The sequence below is a fragment of the Caretta caretta genome, chromosome 9, assembly GCF_965140235.1.
Source record: "Caretta caretta isolate rCarCar2 chromosome 9, rCarCar1.hap1, whole genome shotgun sequence".
Classification (NCBI taxonomy): Eukaryota; Metazoa; Chordata; order Testudines; family Cheloniidae; genus Caretta; species Caretta caretta.
In genome coordinates, this window is record NC_134214.1 from 39630609 (window position 1) to 39656462 (window position 25854).

At 40.3% G+C, this 25854-nt stretch overlaps 1 protein-coding gene across 1 annotated transcript in view; it reads right to left on the reverse strand.

Annotated features, from left to right (window-relative positions):
• Positions 1-25854, reverse strand: part of PXYLP1 (2-phosphoxylose phosphatase 1) — a 103230-nt gene that overhangs the window by 25706 nt on the left and 51670 nt on the right. The window contains exons 3-4 of the mRNA XM_048864417.2: positions 9422-9574; positions 8184-8310 (exon numbers count right to left, since the gene is read on the reverse strand). Coding sequence (XP_048720374.1) covers positions 8184-8310; positions 9422-9574 — 280 coding nt within the window. The remainder of the gene's footprint in view (positions 1-8183; positions 8311-9421; positions 9575-25854) is intronic.

Genomic DNA, 25854 nt, shown 5'->3' on the forward strand with positions numbered 1-25854 from the left:
TGACCAATTATATACCTCTCTCATCACTTCATTTGCATGTATCTTGTTCTTACAGAGACAAACATTGTTTCAGAGACAGAGAATGCACTTAACATGACAGTGACAGGAGCAGAACATATGCATCAAAACTATTTTGATTACATCAATTATCCATGACTATCTTAAGGCGAAGGGGTGGGGTGGGGGTGAGTGTTTACAAATATCCAGAGGGCTGTGAAGGGAAGGTTTGTTCTGTTCTAAGAGCTGAGTTACAGGGCGGACATTTGACCATATAAGTTTATCAAGTGGTTTACAGCTACCAGTGTCCTTGGGCCTCTGGTGTTTCTGTTTCTGACTCAGCTGCTAACTAAGTTTTTAACTCTTGCCTAACAAGCGCTTTAACCACTCAGGCACTGCACCTCTCACTTGACCACACCAGTGAAAAATCACAGCAAGAGATTAATACTCATGTTCCCTTCCAAAGTGAGGGAGTGCAGGTAATTTGTTTTCCCTAAATTTCTGCCCATGATCTTTTCTATAACTGTTTGTTTCTTTGTAAAAGACAGTGAAAATAATTATTTGAATCTTCTGCTCCTAAATGCAGCATTGTACATACCACATGGAGTCCTGGTATTGACTGATGTTTTGTTTACTTCTGTTCTACCCTGAATTTTCCATGCCTAAGAAGGAATAAATGCTTTAGAAGTGGGGCTGCTTTATACAACAAGAAGGGAAAAGGCCTTCACATTTTCTGTTTCTCTTTTCAAACATGAAATGAAATAATGTTAAAAAAATCTTTAATAATGGCATAAACTTCTTGACCAACAAAATGGAGACAATGTTGCTATTATCTTGACATGGTTATGGAAGAGGATCTTATTTCCATTTCTTTTCCATAAATAATTTGGGCTGTATTACAGAATAGAAGAATGATAAGCTAAATAAAGTCTGAAGGGCCTTCTGAAGTACATTTTCTTCCTGCTGCTACAGTAGATGCACTGATGGAGCAAAACAGATTGTGCATACGCAACTCTGCAACTCTTTGTGGAGTCATCCAATCAGAGTATTAGCTTGGTCAGCTATATGGTTACTGTTTAATTATTCACGCTTGGTTATAGCACTGCCTGCTACTGAAGGCAATATCTTAAAATTGCAAATTTCAGGACATATACCTTCTTCCGGGTTGTTTTTCTTATACAGTCAGATATCCTGACTAAAAAAAATAAATCTAGTTGTGATAGGGTGTCCATCCCACACAAGGCCTGAAGGGGTTAAGGCGGCTAGGCAGGCTAGTTATCCACCTACACTGTACCTGGAGGAGCAGCAAGGGGGCAAGAACTAATTAGATATAAGGTTCAGCTGGACTGGAAGGACCTGAATAAATCCCAGTAGCTGAGAGCTGATGGGGACTGCAGAGAGAGATGGGCTGCAGTCACTCTCAGGGTGAGAGAAGGCAATATAGGAGCAGCCTAAGGATACAGCAGTACGGTTCAGGACTGTGCAGACCTTGACTGCTTGTAGCATCCCTGGGCTGGAACCCAGTGTCAAGGGCACGCCTGGGTCCCCACCAGCCACTGAGCAGAGGCACCATTAAGGGGCAATGAGAGGGAAGACAGCACTGGACAGTGGATCCCAAGAGCGTTTCATGCCCTGGAAGGGGTGGACTACAGTGACCCAGCCGGGGGCCAAGCCACAAAGCGGGAGCATTTGAGTCTTGAGACTGCAAGATATAGAGACAGAGGTGGAGTGAGCAACTGCAGAAGGGGGCATCAGACGAGCAGAGCTAATTCTCAGATATGGCCACAAGGAGGCGCTCCTGTGGTGAGCGGAGCACCTCATGTTTCAATACTCTTCAGACACTGAATTCAGACTCGGCTAGCTTTTCTGCCCATTTATGTTACATGTCTAGTAAATGATCCTCTTTAGTAAAGGTTCCTATTAGTTTTATGAGTATGGGATTAAACTATGCTTAATGATTCATTCCAGATAGTTTATCACATCAGTTCTGTATATGTTAGCAACATCCCCATCATGCAAGATTATTAAAGTAACTGATTTTAATATAATCAGAAGGGCAAAGAATTGAAACAGGACACTGTCTGGGACTTGTCTAATAGTTTCCTAAATTGAACTGCTCAAGACTAGCCAGTCAGGGAGACAAGGAATATCACAATACCCACTGTCCAGTCATTAGTTACATAGAAACCACTTAGACACTGAAGAGGTGAGGTAATCTGGTTCCAAAGACAAAACCACAGGTGCTGCTTATGCTGGAGGCATGGGGGACACGCAGCAAGGCATCTTATGCATTTCCTGAGACCAGGAACTTACATGTGAGAATGACAAACCTAAAAACCAAATTAAATCGATTCAAATTCCTGCTCTACTACCCTTAAAATGCACCACAGAACAACCACCTCTCTGCCTGATTCTACAGTAAAGGAGCAGGAAGAACTGGCTGGGAAGGAAAATGGAGATCCTGTGTGCTGCTTGGAGGAGTAACTTAATGCTTGCTCATCTGTTGGTCAGTTCTTGCCCGAGTGACATGCGGAGGAAGCAACACCCATGCATTTATACCGCTGGCACTTGTCTCCAGAGCCTACAAGAAAACACTGCAATTCAGACAATCCTGCTGACACCTCTTCTCTTGACCCTTGCATGGCTGAGTGGACAGTAACAATAAAGCTTCTGGTTTTCACTGAACTGCAGCCAACACTAGCTTAAGTTCTAAAATATACTAGCGTAAGAGTTTTTCAAAATGCACTATGATCAGGCTTCCTTAAGTACAAAATGCTCAAGCTTAATTTAGAAGATTTTTCTCTTTAAAAATCATCAAGAGTGTGACAGTGACAATATCCTGAAATATCATTAATGAACTTTATTGAATTAGGTTAAACTTCATTGAATTAAGTTTAACATCTTGGGGTCCATTGTATTAGAAATGCAATTGTGTATGTGTTATTGTGGAATTGTATGTATACACCTTCTCTTAGGAGACTGACTAATGCAATCTCTGGAAGATATTGAAACTTCAATAAACTTTTTTGGAACAGTACCTGTGAAGTGGATTTTCTAGGAAATACCTGGGAAATGCAAATGATCCACTTTAAAGCCAACCTTTTGAAGAAACGCCCTGGGGAGAGAGCAGTGCCGTCCCTAGCTATTCTGGAGCCCTATGCAGCCCCCCACCACTCACTGGCGGCGCAGCTGGGGTTGGGTTGCTGCACTTCCCGCCGCCGGTGAGTACAGGCCCAGCCCTGCTGCAGTTCTCAGGGGAGTGGTGGCGGGGCTGGGTTGGTGCAGGTGCGGGGGCCATGGGGAAGAGGTAGGGCAGGGTGCTGGAGCAGCACGCAGCTGCGCAGGGCACCAGGAAATTTGGTGCCCCAAATTTCCTGGTGCCCTACGCAGCTGCATATTTTGCATATGGTTAGGGACGGCCCTGGGAGAGAGACCCATTGTGTACCAATTACCTGCTTCTGGTAATTCCAGATCAAAGATGCCTGAACTGTATGAAGGGAGAACTAAACATGTCATGAGTGTGCTTTGTTCTGAGCTGAAGCTGTGATGGACTGGTAATCACAAGGACTCCCCTAGGGTGGGGTGCTGAAGAATTTATCCTGCCAGAACCTATGTTAAAGTTGGGGTGACGTTTGGTAAGCTTATTAGCATGCCGTAGGTTCTTTTAGTGTTTTTACCATGTTTTCTTTAATGCTTTTTTACCTTAAGAATAAAGTAGGCTGGAAAAAGAAGTATTGTGAGATCCCTTATAACTGTAGCAATTACACCTGTAACAGTTGAGAGAGCAGACAGGTCTATTTAGGCAGGCTGTCTTTGCTGGGATTAACACAGCGTAGGCAGGGAACTGTGCAGCCGGGACATACCAATCAGAAGGGAGTGAGATGTGGTCTCTGCCCGAAAAAGGCAACGGCTGGGGAGCTGGAAGCCTGAAAGTAGGAGTGCTTGCTGGACCACTGAGAGAAAACACAGGTGGAGTTTCCCTCAGTGGTGACATATGGTATCAGGGAAACATTGTTTTACAAGAAATATTTTTATACATATAAACCAGGATGTGAGAACTCTGTCAGATAATGAACTAACTTCTCCTATTCCTTACACTAAATTGCAGCTCTGTTCAGGTTAGGAGAGGTTTCATTTTCATTGCATTTGGCAGTTTCATGAGGATATCTGGAACTCTAGTAATTGCTAGGAAGTACTGGAAATCTTACAAAAACCCAGCCCTTGTCTAAATGAGATTTGTAATCAACTTCTCTACTGCTCTGGTCCACAAACCTGCCATAGCGAAGAAGAAAAAAGAAAGACAAAGGAGTTTTGCAAGACATTACTTAATAACACTTCGCTCTCGCACGTTGCTTTGGATACATTGATTTCAAAGCCCCTCACCGTAGACTGTGAGTATTATGGAGAGAGAGTCAGGTAGTCCCAACTTTAGAGAAGGACAAATATATTTGAAGAAATAATTAACAAAAAATTATTGCACCTATTTGTTCTGTCTCAGGTAATCAATATACTGATAGAAAAGGATATTTATGTTGGGCATTCATTTTTTGTTTTTACTTTCAGCTTTCAAAATTTTGAGGGTACGTCTATACCACATTTCAAAACTTGTGACAGCGAGTCTCGAAGCCTGAGTCTACAGGCTCTGGTCCAAGCTACGGTGTTAAAAACAGCTGTATGGATATTCAGACTCGGGCTCTGAAGCTCTGGGAACAGGTGGGTTTCAGAGACTGAGCCAGAATATCTACACAACTGGTAGAACCGTAGCATGGGCCCAAGTCTGCAGACCCAGGCTCTGAGACTTGATCGTGCAGGTTTTGAGTGTAGACATAACCTCAGAACGTTCACTGGGGAAAATTATGTCTTTTGGGAACTCAGTCACCACCAATGCCTCAAGTACAGTATAAGTAAAACCAAACAAACTAGGGTGAAGTCTTTTTATACTGTATGTTCCTAATGTCCACTTTTGATTGTTCCATACTGCACTTCTCACATCACTGAGCACTACCTAAAGTAAAAAAGAACAAATGTTGCTGCCAAAAGTAGCAGCAACACTCAGAATGTCTGCAGCCTGAACTGGGCCTGCTACCAGTGGAAGTGCTAGGCTGGAGACAGCCTTATAATGTGAAATAAAAGCACCAAGCATTCAAATTAAGTGGTTGTCATTAAAATATTTATTACTCAGAGGTAACTGACATACCATATTTTTCTTTTTTACTTTGGCTTTCACGCTGGCATCTCAAATAGCACTGAGGGGTAACTGTTGGTAAATAGCAATTTTTGAATAGTGACATTGTATCTGTTTACCTCAAAGAGCTCAAATTAAAATGAGATGTGCCATCTCCCCTCCCCCCACCCAAAAAAGATATTCAATGCAAAAAGAAACTAAACTGAAGAAAAAGCATTATTTCTCTCTTCGAGACTAAGGATAAATGTTAAGAAATAAAAATCAAAGGTAACTTATACATGTGGAATATACGTATTTTTAAAAGTTTCAAAATTTCTATAGCAGAGGCTGGATCTGAATTTACTGAACAGAGATTGCAATTTACTGTTATCATGCAGAAAAGGAGATTTGATTAACTCAGATTGAAATTCTTTCCTAGTGATGTGGAAAAAGCAGTCAATCTCGAATGCTTCATTTAGATAAGGGACAAGAGGTATTTTAAATTTGAAAGAGGCAGTGTATGTAGTGTAGATATTCAATTAAATTGGTTCTGGTTTTTTATATGCAGATGTAGCCCAGGATTTGCAGATGAAGATAGATAATCCCTGAGAATATGTGCTGCTCTGAACTAGTAACAGAATATGATACTTTTATTTAAACATAACATGTTCGTCATAAGATTATTTGTATTACTGTAATGCCTCATAGCCTTAATCGTACACCATGACCCCATTGTTTTAGGCAATGTGCAGACACAGAATAAAAAGACAGCCCCTACCCCAAATTTACAGTATAAGTATAAATCAGGAGACCCTCAGATGGATAAAGACAGATGGGGAGTACAAGGAAACAATACTAGTCAGCATGACAGGCAGTGGTCTCTAACTAACGTCAAGTTTTTTGTAGGCATCACGGAAAAGGAGAACGTTTTAAGGATGATAATTAAGTAGTTTCATGGATGTTTACAGGGAGTTCCTCCCCAGACTGAGAGGCAGCATGGAAGAAACAGATTGGTGATTGTTTGAAAATGTAAGCAGTGCATGATGGAGGCTGGCACACTGGGCCAACTGGAGGTGGTGAGCAGTGACATCTCAACTGTGAATGGCAGACAAGAAGTAGGATGGAGGTAAATTGTAAAGGGCCTTGAAAGTGAAGACAAGTAGTTTTGTACGATGCGACTGAGAAGGGGGAGCCAGCAGGGGGATGCAAAGCAGTAACATGGTCAAAATGACAGGCTAGGAAAATTATCTTTGCTTAAACCAAGCTACTGGAGTGAGGAAGTGGCAAGGAAATGGTGCTCTGGAGTTTGCTGGAGTGATGGCTACCTCAAAAAAGAAGCAGGACAGCACACAAGGCTTTGAGGATGCTGCAAGCTAAGAAGAGGGATAGGGATGAAAGGGACCTAATGGGAGTTCACAACAGTCAGACTTGCTCCCTGCAGAGAGAGGAGCCAGCTTGTTGAGTTAGGAGGAGGAGAGAACATGTGAAAATGCTTCATGTGGGGCCAATCAGAGAAGACTGTCAGAGAGCTGGGTCACAAACAGGATGCTTACAATGAGATATATCAAACAGACTAAAGGCCTAGAGACTTACCAGCAATTGGGGGTAAGTTCAGTCTGACACTGTAGGTACCAGTAAGTGGGCGTCTGTTTGACTCCAGATGGGTCACAAATTGCCCTCATGACCCATGCCATCCTCAGCCATGCTGAATTCTGTTCAAATACTTGTGTGAATGGGGCCAAAACATACTTAACGCCCACAGCAGAAAGTATGCTGAGCACTGCAAACCAGCAGAACTTCATTTATTCCAGCAATAGAACTAACCAAGGAAGCTTCTCTACCAAGAAGTACTATGAATAAAGTAAAATTACCGTGGAATAGGAATGACACATTCAGTTTACGTACCAACAGCACTTTCAACTACCAATTCAACCTGTAGTTGTGAACAAGGACATCAACTCTGCCCTAGTACTCAGGGGTAGTATCTCTCCTCAAGTGCTAATCACATCTGCCTACAAGTACCCAAGATAATATAAAACTAAGCTCCACTTATCCACCTCCCTCAAGAACTATTAAATACAAGTTGAACCGTACCTAAAAACAGCAGTCAAAGTCAATTGTTTTACCAATTAAATCAATTGAAGAGTTACCACCATCTTCAGCTGAATTTCCTGCCTGGCCCCAGGAAATGGCCTCCTTAATGAAATCTTATTACATTTTATTATTTTTGCTAAATATCTTAATTTTTAAAAGTAGATTTTTTTTAAAGAAATCTATGATTCTGTCACTTTGAAAAACCACCTGAATTGTCTTTTAATATATTAGGTTAAAATTTAAAATTGTTCCAAATTCCAGAAATTGAAACTATGAATCTCACACAAAATGACACCAAATTGGCCATTAAAAGTAAGGCATTTATCTTAATATTAATATATGTTAATATAAAACCTATACATGGATGAGTGAGCTGGATTACAGTTGTAAGAACCATAACTTGGAATTTCTACACTTTTATCCAATTAATCCCAGTCAAAATGCTTCATTAATATAATTTGTGTGAAAAATATTCATATGTATCTGTGCGCTATTATATCATTTAATTTTTTTACATTTTTAAGGACCAAATGAAGAGATTAAATATAATCTCAATGCACAGGGCCTGCTATGACAGAAGCCATCTTTTCAATGACAAACTATTTTGTGTGTAGCTAACACACACTGGATTTTTTGATAATGCCATGACTCTCTAACTTTATCCAAGAGGTAGACATGCTAAAAAGACTTCAAAACAACAGACTGCTACATGACTAATAAAAAAAACTTGGACAACTGTTCATAGCTGAGTGAAGAGATAATCAACCATTCCCAGATAGCTGCTTTACAAACTGGATGCACAAAAACAACAGTCATTTCTCTCTCTCTAATTTTGTTCATGACCATGCCTCAGCTCTCACACAACATTTGGAAATGTTACAGTAAATGTCAACATTGAGAGAGAAATGGTAAAATCCAGGACGTTTACCTGCTAGACACCAATGTACAGTCGATCTCTGGTCTTTTTGTTTTGGGAATGGCATACAGTGGATATCTATCCCCATGGCGAATCAACACGTGGACAGACACAAGCTTAAAATAATGGGGTGCATGACCTATGCGGAATGAAGAAGTAAAATTAAACATCCGTCTTAAACCTCTCCATATGTTTTCCAATTCTACTATTCCAAGTAAAAAAGCATGCATTATTGTTAATTATTTGTTGTTTATCCACACTGTATTCAGTACTTAAGAGAATATGGAGGAGGAGAGACAGTCATTTACCCTGAAGTATTTATTTCAATTTAAATAATAATATAGACACCTATAACGGCTCTAGGTGCCCAACATATAATACTACAATAGAACCCCAGAAATGTCAGAATAAATTATTCAAAAAGAAACTCTGTTACCATAAAGCTCCTTTCCTCCCCTTCTTTAATCATTCTGGGAAGCATACCCTCAGCCCTCTCCAAAAACCCAGTTCAGCAGATGACTTTTCCAGCATGCCTAGAAAGTCACCAAATGTGGGCTACTTTGGATCCAAGTACTGTTTTTTTAATCTTTACCTTAGGTTTACTTTCTAAGGGGACTGACTGATATAAGCACTTAACTGACATTAGTGGATGATACAAAGGTCTAGTGATATAAGATGCTTTGTGCCATACTATGGGGTGAGCAGTCCAAAAAATGTCTTCCTCAACTGAAGTTAGAGGCTGCTTTCCCCTCCCATCGTTATCTCTTTCCATGGTTCCCACCAACTTAACCTGTCATTTCTGAGGAAGCACCCCAATTGCTTGTGTCCCAGTTTGACTCTTCAGCATTAACATGTTCAAAATTTCACACCACTAGGAAGTGATTACACTGTTTCAAACAAAATGCTAAATATTTTTAAACAACAGCTACAATCTTATATTTTCTCTCCTTATCCCCCCCCCCCCCCCCCCGTCCCTTTGTGGATCTTACAAAAATTTAAGTGTCAGAAGAACCTTTGTAGGTCTCCTTTAGCAACCAACTCCAAAATCAAAATACAAAATATGGAGAAGGAGGAATTGAGCATTTTTGGCAACTGAATATATTTCAGAGGCCAGTCAAATTTTTGCGGCTAGCTCCAAGTTCTAAAGCATTTACAATACACACTTAAAATCACCATTTCCAGTGCTAACACGTAGGACCTAATAATGAAATAAACCCTGTCAATTGTCTACACCATGTCACACAGCCTACCTTCCATGCTGCTTTCAGTTATGCTAGGGACGTTACAGTAAACACGAGCTTCATAAATAGGATCAATGACAGGGGGTTCGGTCAGTGGATCAGGCATTATTCTCTTTCGGCTCTTAGGGTTCAGCCCATCTTCCTTGACTGGAATTAAGTGCACTAAAAGACATAAAATTAATAATATTTGTAGTAAATTAATACTGGTTATTACATCCATATTATTATTTTAATAATGTGCAAAATATTCAGTTGTAAAAATTGGTTATTTTACCAGGAAATGGACTTCCATGAAAATCAGTCACACTAGAGCACTAGTTCTGGGTTCATCCTGTCAATTTTTGATGCTGTTACATAATGAAATCAGGAAGACCCTAAAGAGCTCTCCTTGGAGTAAGACCTCTGAAATCTATCTGGGACGTAAGAGTCACTGTTTTTGCATTTGCACTCTTTTCCTTGAAACAGCTTCTTGTGTTGGATTTTTCCATGGGTGACAGGAGCAGCAGCAGGACTAGGAATTTAAAAACCTATATCAACAGTCAGTGGATAAGACAGGAGTCATTATCTCCCATGATTGCGGATATAATGACTCTTCAGCATACACCCTGAGAGGTCGGACAGGAGTTGCTGAAGAAAAAGAGATACACATCTTGGTAAAGGAACTTGTAGCCAGAGGACTACTGGGACTTCTCTTGGTAAAAAGCAGCTGAGAAAATAGTTTAGGAAATCTAATATTGAGAAAAGGAACTTCACCATATAAAGGGGAAAAACAGATTTTGGTCTGTTCTTTATGAGGATGCGAATGACTGAATTTCCCCAACTCTTCTTATTCTGAAGTCAGGTTTAATAGCTCAGGATAGTATTAACTCTGTTAGGCACTCTTGACAGTAAATATCACAAGCATTTACTTCAGAAACTTGACTCTACAGAGTATCTTTTAATTGGAAATGTTGCTTTGGTTGCCTGCCTGGAGACTAGTTCAGGCAGGGAGACAACAACAGATTGTTGGCTTTATATTTCATCACCTCCTTGGAAACATCAGAAGTCTTCACTGCCAGTAGTACAGAAGAACACCCAGTGAACAGGTCTAAAGTACCCTTATTACACTTCCAACATGTCATCTTTTTGTGAGTGGCAGCCAATCTTGTTTTACACATAGGACAATTTAACCCACTGAAAATTTTCAGTACAAATGGTCATCAATTTAAGGTATGTAGTGATGACTGGGGCCTTGGGAAGTACAACGTATGGAGAAAGTAGTACATTTCAGTTTTGATTGTTCTATCTACCTAATTTACGATCTAGTAAACAGTGAGAATGGCAAAAATAACACAGGAAAAAATCACATCAGTCCAGAATGGTTAGATAAGAAAAATTCAGCTGAAGTAATTTTTTATATCACAGAGTATTTCCCAGCCCAGGGATCAAGCATGGCCTAACCACTACTTGTCATGCAGGATCACTTCTTGCCAATCAGCTGTCTGCATGGACGCACTTTCGCTGGAGGACCAGTGACTGCTGTCCAAATGGCAGTCTAAAGCAGCAGTTTTTTACATGTGAAGCTAACTGCAGTGGGCTCACTATTCCTAGACATTTCCCCTTGAAAGCTGTCTCATAGATAAACTTGAGTAACTTGTTTTTAGTAAACTTTGATTTTACAATTTTCAGATATCACCCTTTCCCCCCATCCAGAGTTGTTGTTTACTTGTACAATAAAATATTCTTAAGGACGTCAAAATATATCTAATAATTTTTTTCACTTTATAATCACTGAACTCGAAACTGAAATACTGCACACAGATGAATTTTAAAAATAGAATTCACTCATGCTAGATGATAGCACAGACTTTTTTTAAATTGGAGAAAGCTATTAAAATATATGAGAAAAAGCTAAATTACATTAGATCATGCATGGTGCCCACAACATCTCAGTGTCCCTTTCAGAAGAATGTAAGAAATACAGATTTTAGAAAGGTTTCAGAGTATATTTTAGAAATATACAGAAAAAATTACCCAGTTTAACTACTATGGATTTACCCAACTAAAACAAAAACAAAAAGTCAACAAAAGTGAACATTAATGTTGTTGTGAAAATGCCCTTGGCAGCATCACACTAAACTGAAAGGGACACAAAGTCAACTCAAACTTGGATTTGTGAAACAAAATAAATGGAAATATTTCTCATAGGCCTTTGGCTTTGCAAAAGCTTGTTCTACAAAATCCAAATACTGGACAAAGTTGAGTTGACAAAGTCTCTTCAGATTGCCTAGGTTTGAAGATTATTTTCTGTAGTAGCCCTTGAAAACTGCAGCTATAATAATGAACTCTCAAGGCTTTGCCCCGTCAACATATTCCTTTCAAAGAGGGAAAGATTTTCTTATTGAAAACGATGGGGATGGCATGGCTAATGTGATTAGATCCTATGATGGTGTCACTTGAATAAGTATGTGGACAGAGTTGGCAGAGCCAGAAGAGTACCCAGAAGTCACCTACTACAGGACAGGCCCAACAAAGAAAACAACAGAACACCACTAGCTGTCACCTTCAGCCCCCAACTAAAACCTCTCCAGCGCATCGAAGATCTAAAACCTATCCTGAAAAATGATTGCTCACTCTCGCAGATCTTGGGAGACAGACCAGTCCTTGCTTACAGACAGCCCCCCAACCTGAAGCAAGTACTCTCTAGCAACCACACACCACACAACAAAAACACTAACCCAGGAACCTATCCTTGCAACAAAGCCCAGTGCCAGCTCATGTTAATTAATTAGCCTCTTACTCTATCTTTTCATGTTCTCTCTCTCTCTATATATATATATCTATCTATCTTCTTACTATATGTTCTATTCTATGCATCCGATGAAGTGGGCTGTAGCCCATGAAAGCTTATGCTCAAATAAATTTGTTAGACTCTAAGGTGCAACAAGTACTCCTGTTTTTTAATTATACTAATAAGATTATAATACCAGTCTCTGTAAATGCACATTGTTAAAGGAGATCAAAGTAGTTCCTATGCCTAATAAAAGAGTTAATAGAGGACTCCAATTACTCCCATATAAATTGATCCAATGTCCCAAGGAGACACGGTTTAGACAGACAACTTTCAAATGCTATAAGCAGTTGCTTTTTGGAACAGCTAATTCCAGAGCACACAACAGGAGACACTATTATTAGTTTAAGTAACTTACAGGGTTGATGTAACTAATAGGGAACACAATATAATTAAGTTCAACATCCATTGGTGGGTGGTTGGGGGAAAATCATACCAACAACTAACAGTGATACTATATCTAAAGTAAAAAAAAAAAAAAAAAAAATCAAAATCATTAGATTTAGCTCTGAAACTATTAAGTATAAGATAACAAAGAAGATGTGTAACCCTCAAAGAAGCAAAAACAAAAAATAAAAATAAAAACATATTTAAGTATACTAGAAACAGGAAGCCAGAATCAGGGAGAAAAGAGAGCAATAAAGAGGATAATAAAGTTATTGCAGAGAAACAAAATTATTTCTTTACATCAGTCTTTACCACAGAGGGTATGGGGGAATTACACAGGCCTACCCTATCCAGTTAACGAAGATGAGGTACTACCAAAGATTTAAGTATTAAAAGAATTAATACTGGAACAATGGATAAATTAAAGAGCCACAAATCACCAGGATCGCATGGTATAAACCCAAGAGTTCCAAGGGAATCCAGTGGCTAAACTGCTAAAACTAATACGCATTCTCTGAAAATCAGCTGCAACTATTCATGATTGGATGGTGGCAAATGTTTTACTTACAGACCAGTTGACAGTGGGCTATCCCAAGTTTCTGTACAAAGACTAGTATTGCTTAACACATTTATCAGTTTTATGGAAATGGGTGAACAGCTGAGTGGCAAAAATTTCAGATGACACAAAATTATTTAGGTTAGTCAAGATAGAGAAATCTTTGAAGAACTTTGGAGGGACCCAGATAAGTCAGCTGAATGAGTAGCCCAACCACAAACGGAATTCCATTTTGACAAATACAAGATAATAATGCACATTGGAAGGAATGATCTGAACTACTCATACAAATTGAGGTTTCTAATTACCTGAAAGCACTCGGGTTAAAAAGACCCAGGCAACACCCCTGGACACGAATGTGGACACACTTCAATTTAAATTTCTGCTTAATGTGTAGCAGTGATCAAAAAAGCAAACTTTTTTTCTGAATGTGTAAGGAACGGGATAGGAAAACAACACTGAAAATATTATAGTTACATTATATCAGTCTGTTATATAAGCCCTCGGTTGGGATATTATGTTTTGTTCTATTCAGATATGGGTTTGATCTAGTACAGCAATTTCTATACTCCTAGTGGCTGTATACAATAAGGTTATTTCTACTTATCCAATGTCAGAAGTGAACAATAAAAAAATACTGTAATTTAAATACCTTTGTGGCTCTTTTTAAAGTTTCAATTCTATATCTTTGCCTCCCTGTCCTTTCTCCCTCTCCCTCACTAAATGATTAATATCCATTCCCACTTTGCCTGTGCAATCTCAGAATTTCTCTCAATTGTTTTCAACTTCTTTTTTTCCCCTCCCCTTCTGCCTTTTCTATGTCATCTTTTCAGTCTGATGTCTTTATTATTGTGTCTTTTCCCCTTCTGATTCCATTGCTTGTACTCTTATATTCCCTGTCTAATCCTTCTTTGCATGCATCCCCCTCCTCCTCCCACTGCCTGGCTCCTCCCCCACTCCCCACTACTTGGCACACACATTTCCTTTCTCCAGCTGTGCCACCTCATCTCTGCTCCACAAGCAGCAGCTATTAAAAGCTCTTAGAAGAGCAGCAGTTTTCGCTGTCAGTACTCCTTACTGAAACTCCTACTCCTTAGTGTCAATCCTGTTTCTGCCCCTGAGCAGAGCTATTGACCAATAAGCCCATGACAATATGCGGTCACAGGGATCGCTACAGCAAGTAACTCTTGGAGTTGGCTACCTAATGTTGTCCCATCTCTTTGCTGCTTTTTCTGCTGTAAACTGGTATAATGTTAAATCTCTACCGTACAATGTATTTTACATTACAATAAATGGCTATGACATATTATAGTTATTTTTACATTATGTGAATTCAGCCTTTAGTGCTATCAATATAATGCATGCTGTACAGGATCAAATGAAACTAAGCTAAATGTATCTCCGTGGAACAGTCAATTCTCTGTCAGTGCTTACATTTTTAAATTTAGAGCCCCAATTAACAGTATTTTAGAATAAGGCCCTTATCCTGCCAGGACTTAAGCATTTCTCTTGTCAGGAGAGGGACCCAAAAGTGTAAGACGAAAATTTCAACAGATTTAATTAATTTGCTATCTGAGCATTTCCAGAAGTCAGTGCAATGGATAAAAATGAAGATTTAAAGTATACTTTTGGAGGTTTTTGGAAACCTCTGCTACACTGAAACTATGCTATACAGACTATGTATGTATATCATTATTATACAAACAGCTAGACAACAGAGATGAAATTTAAGTACCTTAGAAAGTTCACACCTTGTCAAAATGTTTAAAACTAGAGGAGCAATAGCATACAATTATTTTAAAGGATATTTTAAAAAGTCAGGACTAATAGAAACAAGATACAATATATGATTTTTTCATTAATATCCAAATACAACAGCAAGGAAGCCCTGACTGTTGTCCTGCCACGCCAGAAAATATCTGAAACATGAAAAAAAGGAACACGTTGGCAAATAGACAAAAATAAAAAGGTGCCAAAATGGGCAATCTGTACAGTTAACTCTAAAAGAATTGCAGGAGGCTGTCCAGATGGTAGAAAAACAAAAAACAAAAAAACCCACCACCACAATCAATGGTCTAGGAATCTTTATGTCTGAATTCTCATGTGTTTTGTATTAACAAAAATTTTAATTGGAGAAAAGGGTCCAAACTCTCAGCTAATGTAGGTCACGGTAACTCCGTTGAAGACAATGGAGCTAAAACAATTTGTACCAGCTATCTGTCCCAAGGTTTTCATTGTATTTTTAAATTTATGAGCTATGTAAATATCTGAATTGCATATTACAGAATATTTAAACAAAAACAGACTTTTATATAAATGAGTGTATTACAAAAAAAGTTTATCTTTTACAGAAGCCGAGGAAACATTTTAAATATGTAAACAGTTTTGGCTAAGCAAACAGAGAAAATCTTTTGTATGAATAAAAAATAGCTACTTTTGAAACATGTTAACATTCCTTTGAATAACTTTATCTTCACTGTATTTTAAATATGACCTATTAAATCTAAAAAGGGTCTGATTAATTTGTTCTCTTGTTTTTGCAGAACAACTTATGAACTCCAGAAAGTGAGCTCACAGAACATAAATACTAGACATATAGTTTCTAAGCAATGGATGCAATCATTAGAACAGGCACTTGAAAATAATTGTATCCATGATTACATGAGAAGTAGTCTCCTTAGAAAGAAAGTATAATTGAACAAATCAAATATTATACTCAGATGAATAACTGTAGGGAGGCAGTTCTATATAGGTTTTGAGTATGTAAAAAGAATACAGATGAAATTGACAGGAACAAAAAACTACACACTGCAGAAAATGAAATTATTACAAACTTCAGTCCACATAGAACAAAGCATATGCTGTATAACATCAACTATCAAACTATTGCATTACAAATACTTTCCATGCTTTCCAGTATGGTTTTGATTATTAAAAACATACATAATGGTCCTGTAGCAATTTATACAGAAGGACAGTTTTAGAAAAAATTAATCTATATTTACCTAGAAGCATAAAAGTAGACAACAAAGCCATGTCCCAAACTTTTTTTCCTTTAGAACTGCAATGGGTCTGAGAAGAAAGTGTGGAGCAAGGCTAAAATGGTCACATGCTTTTTTTTTTCTCTTGCCACAGAGTGATTTAAAATTTTTCTACATTTATAAGACAGATGGTTCTTTCAGTTCCAGTGAGCAAACTATTTAAAGCATTGACATGGAACTAAGCCACACAGCAAAAACGCAAAGACTATCCGGTAGTCTTACGCTAGCCTGTAAAAGCAAACAAGTATGTCTGGAACTACAAAAAAGTTACTTATCCCTCCCTCCAAGGTAAAGATTTTTTGGTATTAATAGGTTATTCCAAGGGTCACACGGTACACTGCAGACCAGACAAGTTTCTGAAATCCTCATGATAGCCGCAGGGTTTTTGTGTTTTGTTTTGCTTGTTTGGGAAGAAAATGGAAGGGTAAAGCAGATGACTGGTGAGGAAAGAACAAGAAGAAAGGGTAGAGGGGTACTGAAACAATGAAACATGGATTGGGGAAGGAAGAATCTTCTGGCAGATATACAGCATTAAAAACAGTCTGGAAAAGACAGATAAGGTTTGAATCGCAGAGGTGCTAGTGTAAAATAATACTTATAGTGCTGTCAATTTAAAAGCAAGGTAGCATCACAAGTGCACTCAACTCAGGACCCTGCCATACCAGTTTATGATTCCTGCCATCCTGCAACCTCTCCGTAGGGCCACTTCTAGAGCTTTGCTTTTTATACAAATGCATATGTGAACACCAGTGACATTCAAATATGCTTGTGTGTGACAGAATAGAATCCACCTGTCCAACTTGAATCTTTCTGATAGCTGTACATACGTTTTGCAATTTTGTGATATAAGGATGTCTTGCGGCAGCTGAGCACTCTCACCTTAAGCGCACGTACAGCTGTACAATTATTTATTCCATTTAACTGCTACCACATTAGAGAGAAGTTGGTTTGGCGAGTGCTGGACAAACAATTCTCACTCAGTAGATGTCATATTCACAGCCATTATGAGTAGAAGGGTGTTAAAAAAAAAAAAGAAAAAAAAAAAGACATTTAAGAGCTAGTCAATCAATGCAGGTAGGGGAAAGAGACTGGACTTTGACAATGTCTAGCATTGGAAGAGGAGACTTGTCAGTGCAGAGCTATTCTTGGAGACATGTCTCCCTCCAGGCCATCCACAGCTGAATCCCAAATTCTTCCTCATGCTCAGGTGAAGGAGGAGTGATTACGTGACCCTTGGGGTAAGTTTGTTGTCAGTAGTTTGTGTGCGTGTGGTGTGCTTGCTGCTTGACTGAAATATACCATGTGGTCTGTTTGTTTGGGGTATAGGTGCCTGCTCTGGGGCTGGAGCACCCACAGGAAAAATAAATGGTGGGTGCTGAGCACCCACTGGCAGCCTCCCTACCAGAACCTCCCCCTACCCCCAGTACCTCCTGCTGGCCAGCGGGCCCCGCCGATCAGCACCTCCCCCTCCCTCCCACTGCCTACCGCGGATCAGCTGTTTCACAGCGTCAGGATGCACTGGGGGGGAGGAGCGAGAGCGCAGCATGCTGGGGAGACGGGGGCAGAACTGGGCAGGGAAGGGGTGGGGCATTGGGGGAAACGAGTGGGGGCGGGGCCTGGGCAGAGCTGTGGGACCACTCCCTGGCAGATTACAAACTCGGCGCCGATGGTTTGAGGGACCATGTGCTGAGCCTAGTGGCCTGCTAGGCAAAGCTGAGAGCTTCTTAATAAGGCTTTGAACCCTAAGCCCTTTAGCACCCATCAACCCTTAGCAGGGGGCGAGGCTACTCAGGAAGACCAGGGCTTTAAAAAGCCTGCTCACAAGCGACCAAAGGAGCTAGTGAATAGGAGCGGCGAACAGGGGAGTTTTGCAAGGGAGCTGAGTGGGGGTTAGATACCCTTAACATTCTTTAAATGTAAGGCCAAACCCTTCCGCTGATAAAAACAAAAAAAGCAACAAAGAAACGAGCTGCAGAAGTAAAAGGAGAATGCAGGCAGAAGTTCAGCAACAGAGTGGGGGCTATCCAGTTTATTTCACTCAGTGCATCATGTAGAATTACCTGCCCTATGGACAGGTTGCGTATGTGTGCATTTGGTGCAAGGAGCTCCTGGCCCTAAGAGACCATGTACGGGCTTTAGAGACCTGAGTGGCTGAACTGGAGCAGCTCAGGGAGACAGAGAGTAACACACATGAGACTTTCTGGGACACAGTAGAATGGTCCCACCCCTGGTCTAACAGCCCATGTGCTGTTGAGGAGGATGAAAGTCTCAGGGAAGGAGACCATCCAACAGGAGCTTAGGGAAATGATCCCATAGTTGGGACCCTCCTTCCAGATGATGTTGTGGTATCCTCTCACACAGAGGATACCTCTCCAGGGGGAGGGAACTCCAGTTATTAGGAAGAGACAGGTAATAGTTATGGGGGATTCGATCATTAGAAACATAGATAGCTGGGTTGCGATGACTGGGAGAACCACATGGTGACTTGTGCTCCTGGTGCGAAGATTGCGCAACTCTTGACACATCTAGATAGACTTATGTGTAGTGCTGGGGAGGAGCCAGCAGTCATGGTACATGTAGGTACCAATGACACAGGGAAGGATAGGAGAGAGGTTCTGGAGGCCAAATTTACGCTGCTAGGCAAGAGACTGAAGTCCAGGACCTCTGTGGTAGCATTCTCTGAAATGCTTCCAGTTCCACATGCAGGGCCAGTTTGACCTGCAGAAGTGCAGGATCTCAGTGCGTTGATGAGACGATGGTATAGGGAGGAGGGGTTTGGATTTATTAGGACCTGAGCAAACTTTTCGAAAAGGGGGAGCCTATACAGGAAGGATGGGCTCCACCTAAACCAAAATGGAACCAGATTGCTGGCACTTAAAATTAAAAAGGTCATAGAGCAGTTTTTAAACTAAGGGCTGGGGGAAAGCCGGCAGGTGTGGAGGAGCATGTGGTTCGAACAGAGACATCCCTTAGAGAATCTCCATTAATAGATCCTCCCCTGCATCTTAGTAAGGAGGAGAGGATGGACGATGATAAAATGCGGGTAGGATCAGATGAGAAACAGCCAAATGAAAGAGTCCCATTCAATTACATCATGTAATGGCAGACAGATAAAAAGTGACAAGTTCTTAAAGTGCTTATATACAAATGTTAGAAGTCTAAATAAAAAGATGGGTGAACTACAGTGCCTCGTATTAAATGAGGATATTGATATAATAGACATCACTGAAAGGTGGTGAATTAGGATAATCAATGAGACATAGTAATACCAGGGTACGAAATATATTGGAAGGACAGAACAGGTCATTCTGGTGGGGGTGTAGCACTATATGTGAAAGAAAGCATAGAATCAAATGAAGTAAAAATCTTACATGAAGCAAACTATACCAGAATCTCAGTGGATAGTAATTCCATGCTCGAATAATAATAATATAGCAGTAGGGATATATTACGGAACACCTGACCAGGATGGTGATAGTGACCCTGAAATGCTCAGAGAGATTAGAGATGCTATAAAAATAAAGAACTCGATAATAATGAGGGATTTCAACTATCCCCATATTGACTGGGTACATGTCACCTCAGGATGGGATACAGAGATAAAGTTTCTTGACACCTTAAAAGACTGCTTCTTGGAGCAGCTAGTCCTGGAACCCACAAGAGGAGAGGCAATCCTTGATTTAGTCCTAAGTGAGCATAGGATCTGGTCCAAGAGGTGAATATAGCTGGACCGTTTGGTAATAGTGACCATAATATAATTAAATTTAACATCCCTGTGGCAGGGAAAGCACCACAGCAGCCCAACACGGTAGCATTTAATTTCAGAAAGGGGAACTACACAAAAATGAGGCAGTTAGTTAAACAGAAATTAAAAGGTACAGTGTCAAAAGTGAAATCCCTGCAAGCTGCATGGAAACTTTTTTTTAAAGACACCATAACAGAGGCTCAACTTAAATGTATACCCCAAATTAAAAAGCCATAGTAAGAGAACCAAAAAAGTGCCACTGTGGCTAAACAACAAAGTAAAAGAAGCAATGAGAAGCAAAAAGTCATCTTTTAAATAGTGGAAGTTAAATCCTAGTGAGGAAAATAGAAAGGAGCATAAACTCTGGCAAGTGATGTGTAAAAATATAATTATGAAGGCCAAAAAAGAATTTTAAGAACATCTAGCCAAAAACTCAAAAAAATTGTTAAGAACATCAGAAGCAGGAAGCCTGCTAAACAACCAGTGGGGCCACTGGACGATCAAGATGCTAAAGGAGCACTCAAGGACGATAAGGCCATTGTGGAGAAACTAAATAATTTTTTTGCTTCGGTCTTCATAGCTGAGGATGTGAGGAATTCCCCCAAACCTGAGCCATTCTTTTTAGGTGACAAATCTGAGGAACTTTCCCAGATTGAGGAGTCATTAGAGCAGGTTTTGGAACAAATTGATAAATTAAACAGCAATAAGTCACCAGGACCAGACGGTATTCACCCAAGAGTTCTGAAGGAACTCAATGTGAAATAGCAGAACTACTAAATGTGGTTTGTAACTTATCATTTAAATAAGCTTCTGTACCAAATGACTAGAGCAGTGGTTCCCAGACTTGTTCCGCCGCTTGTGCAGGGAAAGCCCCTGGAGGGCCAGGCCAGTTTGTTTACCTGCCGCGTCCGCAGGTTTGGCCAATCACAGCTCCCAGTGGCCGCGGTTCGCTGCTCCAGGCCAATGGGAGCTGCTGGAAGCGTCATGGGCTGAGGTGACATACTGCCCACCGCTTCCAGCGGCTCCCACTGGCCTGGAGCAGCGAACCGCGGCCACTGGGAGCCGTGATTGGCCAAACCTGCGGACGCGGCAGGTAAACAAACTGGCCTGGCCCTCCAGGGGCTTTCCCTGCACAAGCGGCGGAACAATTTTGGGAACCACTGGACTAGAGGATAGCTAATGTGATGTCAGAGGTGATCCCAACAATTACAAGCCAAAAAGCCTGATTTAAGTACCAGGCAAATTGGTTGAAACTATAGTAAAGAACAGAACTGTCAGAAACATAGATGAACATAATCTATTGGGGAAGAGCCAACATGGTTTTTGTAAAGGGAAATCATGCCTCACCAATCTACTAGAATTCTCTGAGGCGGTCAACAAGCATGTGGGCAAGGGGGATCCAGTGGACCTAGTGTACTTAGATTTTCAGAAAGCTTTGACAAGGTCCCTCACCAAAGGCTTTTAAGCAAAGTAAGCTGTCATGGGATAAGAGGGAAAGTTACCAATCCATGAGAGGACCGTTAAAAGAAAGGAAACATAGGGTAGGAATGGTCAGTTTTCAGAATGGAGAGAGGTAAATAGTGGTGTCCCCCAAGGGCCTGTTCTGGGACCAGTACTATTCAACATATTCATATATGATCTGGAAAAAAGGGTAAAGAGTGAGGTGGCAAAATTTGCAGATGATACAAAACTACTCAAGATAGTTAAGTCCAAAGCAGATTGCGAAAAGCTATACAGGGATCTCACAAAACTGGGTGACTGGGCAACAAAATGGCAGATGAAATTCAACGTTGATAAATGCAAAGTAATGCATATTGGAAAACATAATCCAAATTATACATATAAAATGATGAGGTCTAAATTAGCTGTTACCACTCAAAAGAGAGATCTTGGTACCATTGTGGATTGTTCTCTGAAAACATCCACTCAATGTGCAGCGGCAGTCAAAAAAGCCAACAGAATGTTGGAAATCATTAAGAAAGAAATAGATACTAAAACAGAAAATCATATTGCCTCTATATAAATCCATGGTACACCTACATCTTGAATACTGCATGCAGATATGATTACCCCATCTCAAAAAAGATATATTGGAATTGGAAAAGGTTTCAAAAAGGGCAAACAGAAATGACTAGGGGTATGGAACAAAGTAAGACTGGGACTTTTCAGCTTGGAAAAGAGACGACTAAGGAAGGGGGGATATTATACAGGTCTATAAAATCATACCTGGTGTGGAGAAAGTAAATAAGGAAGTGTTATTTACTCCTTCTCAAAAGTCAAGAACTAGGGGTCACCAAATGAAATTAATAGGCAGCAGGTTTAAAAACAAAAACAAAAAGTATTTTTTTCCACACAACACACAGTCAACCTGTGGAACTCCTTGCTAGAGCATTTTGTGAAGGCCAAGACTATAACAGGGCTCTAAAAAGAACTAGGTAACTTCACGGAGGAAAGGTCCATCAATGGCTATTAGCCTGGATGGGCAGGGATGGTGTCCCTAGCCTCTGTTTTCCAGAAGCAGGGAATGGGCGACAGGGAATAGATCACTTGATGATAACCTGTTCTGTTCATCCCCTCTAGGGCGCCTGGCACTGGTCACTGTCAGAAGACAGGATATTAAGCTAGATGGACCTTTGCTCTGACCCAGTATGGCTATTCTTATGCTCACTCCTCACACCTTGGCTGTCCACAATGCCTGCCATCTTTCCACATTCTACACCCCACTCTAAAACCCTGCTTCACCCATCCTGGTACCATACACCCTCCTCCTACTCACTCACACACTCCCCCTTGGCTTTTCTTCCCATTTAGCATCAGTGCTGTTGGGAACCCCTGAAGCACAGACAGCTCAGCAATGGATACTGTTGCCTGATGTACCCATACAATGGCTCAGTGTGTCAAGGGCTTCCCACAGTGCTGCTGTCTTGGCTCTGCGACATACTGAAGAAACAAGGGGAAAGTGGGGTGGGGGGTCATGTGGGGAACCGGAAGAGGAGGAGCAATAGCACTGATAAAGGGATTTAACTGGGGGAATAAGGGAAGGAGCTCCACTCTGACAAACCTCTTACAGTTTAATCAGCGCAAAGCTCTCTGGCAAACCATAGGAGGACTGGCTGAAGTAGAGCTCTTCTCCAAAACACGTGCTAGTTTAATCTAGCAGAAGTACTATTTTCAAGGCCAAGTACACAGACCTTAAAAACTCCTCCATCTTCAAGGGGACTCTCACCCATTCCTCTAGAAGCAAGCATCTCTGCTCTCTCAGATTTACAGATACTTTCAGAAAACTGGAGACTCAGAATAAACATTTAATACTAAGCACAGAAAAATACTAAGCACCCATCTGTATTTGCTCATGTGCCATAAAAGCAGATATAAAGAGTACTATATCATTGTACAAAATGTACTGGATTTTTTTTCCTTTTACAAAAATATTAGGTAGAAATAGTGAGCTATGTAAATTGCCAATTCTGAACCTAAAGCCCTTCATACATAAATATCATTTTTGTTATTCTTTTAACCAACTGGTAAACTGATTAACTATATACAGATATTATTAACTTATCAAAATTGTACACATTATTTAAAACAGATCTACATTTTCTAGTGTCCTTTGTACTTTTTTTTTTTTTAAACCAAATGACTAAGTACTTAAGTATATAGAATAGATGGAAATGTATGTTTAGGAACTCTGTTTCCATACACTAATCTTTACTCCTGAGATTACGCAATAGTTTAATAAATAAATAGCTAAATAAATAAATAAATAAAAACCCACTACCCACCTGTCAGTAGTCCCACTTTAGAATCCTGATACTCTACGACTTTTGTTGTGTTTGCAATTTATAAACTAACGTGATTGTGCTTAACATGGGAGTAAATTGTTGACAAAGTTACTACTCTAATTCTGGATTAGCAGAGAAAAAACAATCCATTTATAAAATATGTTTCATAAAGTTGATTTAAAATAAAAAATGTTAATTTCTGGAGAAGGTTAAGAAAATAGTGTAAAACAGTGTACCTCAATTCATCAAGCTACATTTAGTGTCTTTTATACATTTTTTCAAACTTTCCATTAAAAATGTATAGTAGGGGCCAACTATATTGCTAAAATAAGTTAGTTTAGAACTGTCATAAATATAAAGGGAAGGGTAAACCCCTCTGAAATCCCTCCTGGCCAGGGGAAAGCTCCTCTCACCTGTAAAGGGTTAAGAAGCTAAAGGTAACCTCGCTGGCACCTGACCAAAATGACCAATGAGGAGACAAGATACTTTCAAAAGCTGGGAGGAGGGAGAGAAACAAAGGGTCTGTGTGTCTGTCTATATGCTGGTTTCTGCCGGGGATAGACCAGGAATGGAGTCTTAGAACTTTTAGTAAGTAATCTAGCTAGGTATGTGTTAGATTATGATTTCTTTAAATGGCTGAGAAAAGAATTGTGCTGAATAGAATAACTATTTCTGTCTGGGTATCTTTTTTGTAACTTAAGGTTTTGCCTAGAGGGGTTCTCTATGTTTTGAATCTAATTACCCTGTAAGATATCTACCATCCTGATTTTACAGGGGGAATTTCTTTATTTCTACTTACTTCTATTTTTATTAAAAGTCTTCTTGTAAGAAAACTGAATGCTTTTTCATTGTTCTCAGATCCAAGGGTTTGGGTCTGTGGTCACCTATGCAAATTGGTGAGGCTTTTTATCCAACATTTCCCAGGAAAGGGGGGGTGCAAGTGTTGGGAGGATTGTTCATTGTTCTTAAGATCCAAGGGTCTGGGTCTGTAGTCACCTAGGCAAATTGGTGAGGCTTTTTACCAAACCTTGTCCAGGAAGTGGGGTGCAAGGTTTTGGGAAGTATTTTGGGGGGAAAGACGCGTCCAAACAGCTCTTCCCCAGTAACCAGTATTAGTTTGGTGGTGGTAGCGGCCAATCCAAGGACAACGGGTGGAATATTTTGTACCTTGGGGAAGTTTTGACCTAAGCTGGTAAAGATAAGCTTAGGAGGTTTTTCATGCAGGTCCCCACATCTGTACCCTAGAGTTCAGAGTGGGGGAGGACAAGAACTATGTGTCAAATCTCCCCCGTTCCCAGCCCCAGCTTTGAACTGCATAGAGCCATCCTCACATAAACTTACCTTGTACAGGGGTTGTGCTAGATACCAAGAACTCAATCCTCCTTTAGCTCCCATGCACATGGGGAAAGGTCTGGAAACAGGCCAGTGGATGATTCACTGTTGTGCAGATCCACCAACCCAGTCCCTTGTCCAAACCACAGACACAAGAGCTAGATGGGGGCAAACTGCAGCCTCAAGGTCACAGTACCAGCCACACAGCAGCAGCTCAATGGTCAGAACAGGGAGGGAGGAAGGAAGGAAGGAAGAAAGAGGATTCCTTCCTTCTCCTATGCCTCACAGAGAGTACTCCAGTACCCTACCCTGTTACACAAGGTGAACTTGGGGCTGAGCAGTGTGTGCACGCGCATACAAAATCTGCATTAACTGTGGATTATAGCATCTACTACTGTTCCTCATTTATCTGTATTTAGAGTCATACTGATTGAGGCCATTTCTGTTGGAGACAGCTAATTCACAGCAGAATACAATTCTGAGCATCCTACACTGTGACATGCAGCTCAGCTAGTAACTTATAAACTGGGAAGTAGACCTGAGGGCCAAAGAGTTCATACTGCAAATATTTAAGCAAAATATTTAAAAGCACAGTGACCAAGGAGTAGATATCATTGAATAAACGTTCTTGTCAGGCCAATGCTTTTCATCAACAGAACTGAACAAATACTTGCTGTGGCAGCACTTTATGTTGCAGTTCACCTTAACCATAGATGTCTGCAGCAAACATTCAGCACAAATGAGAACAAAAACATCATCAAAAGCTTAC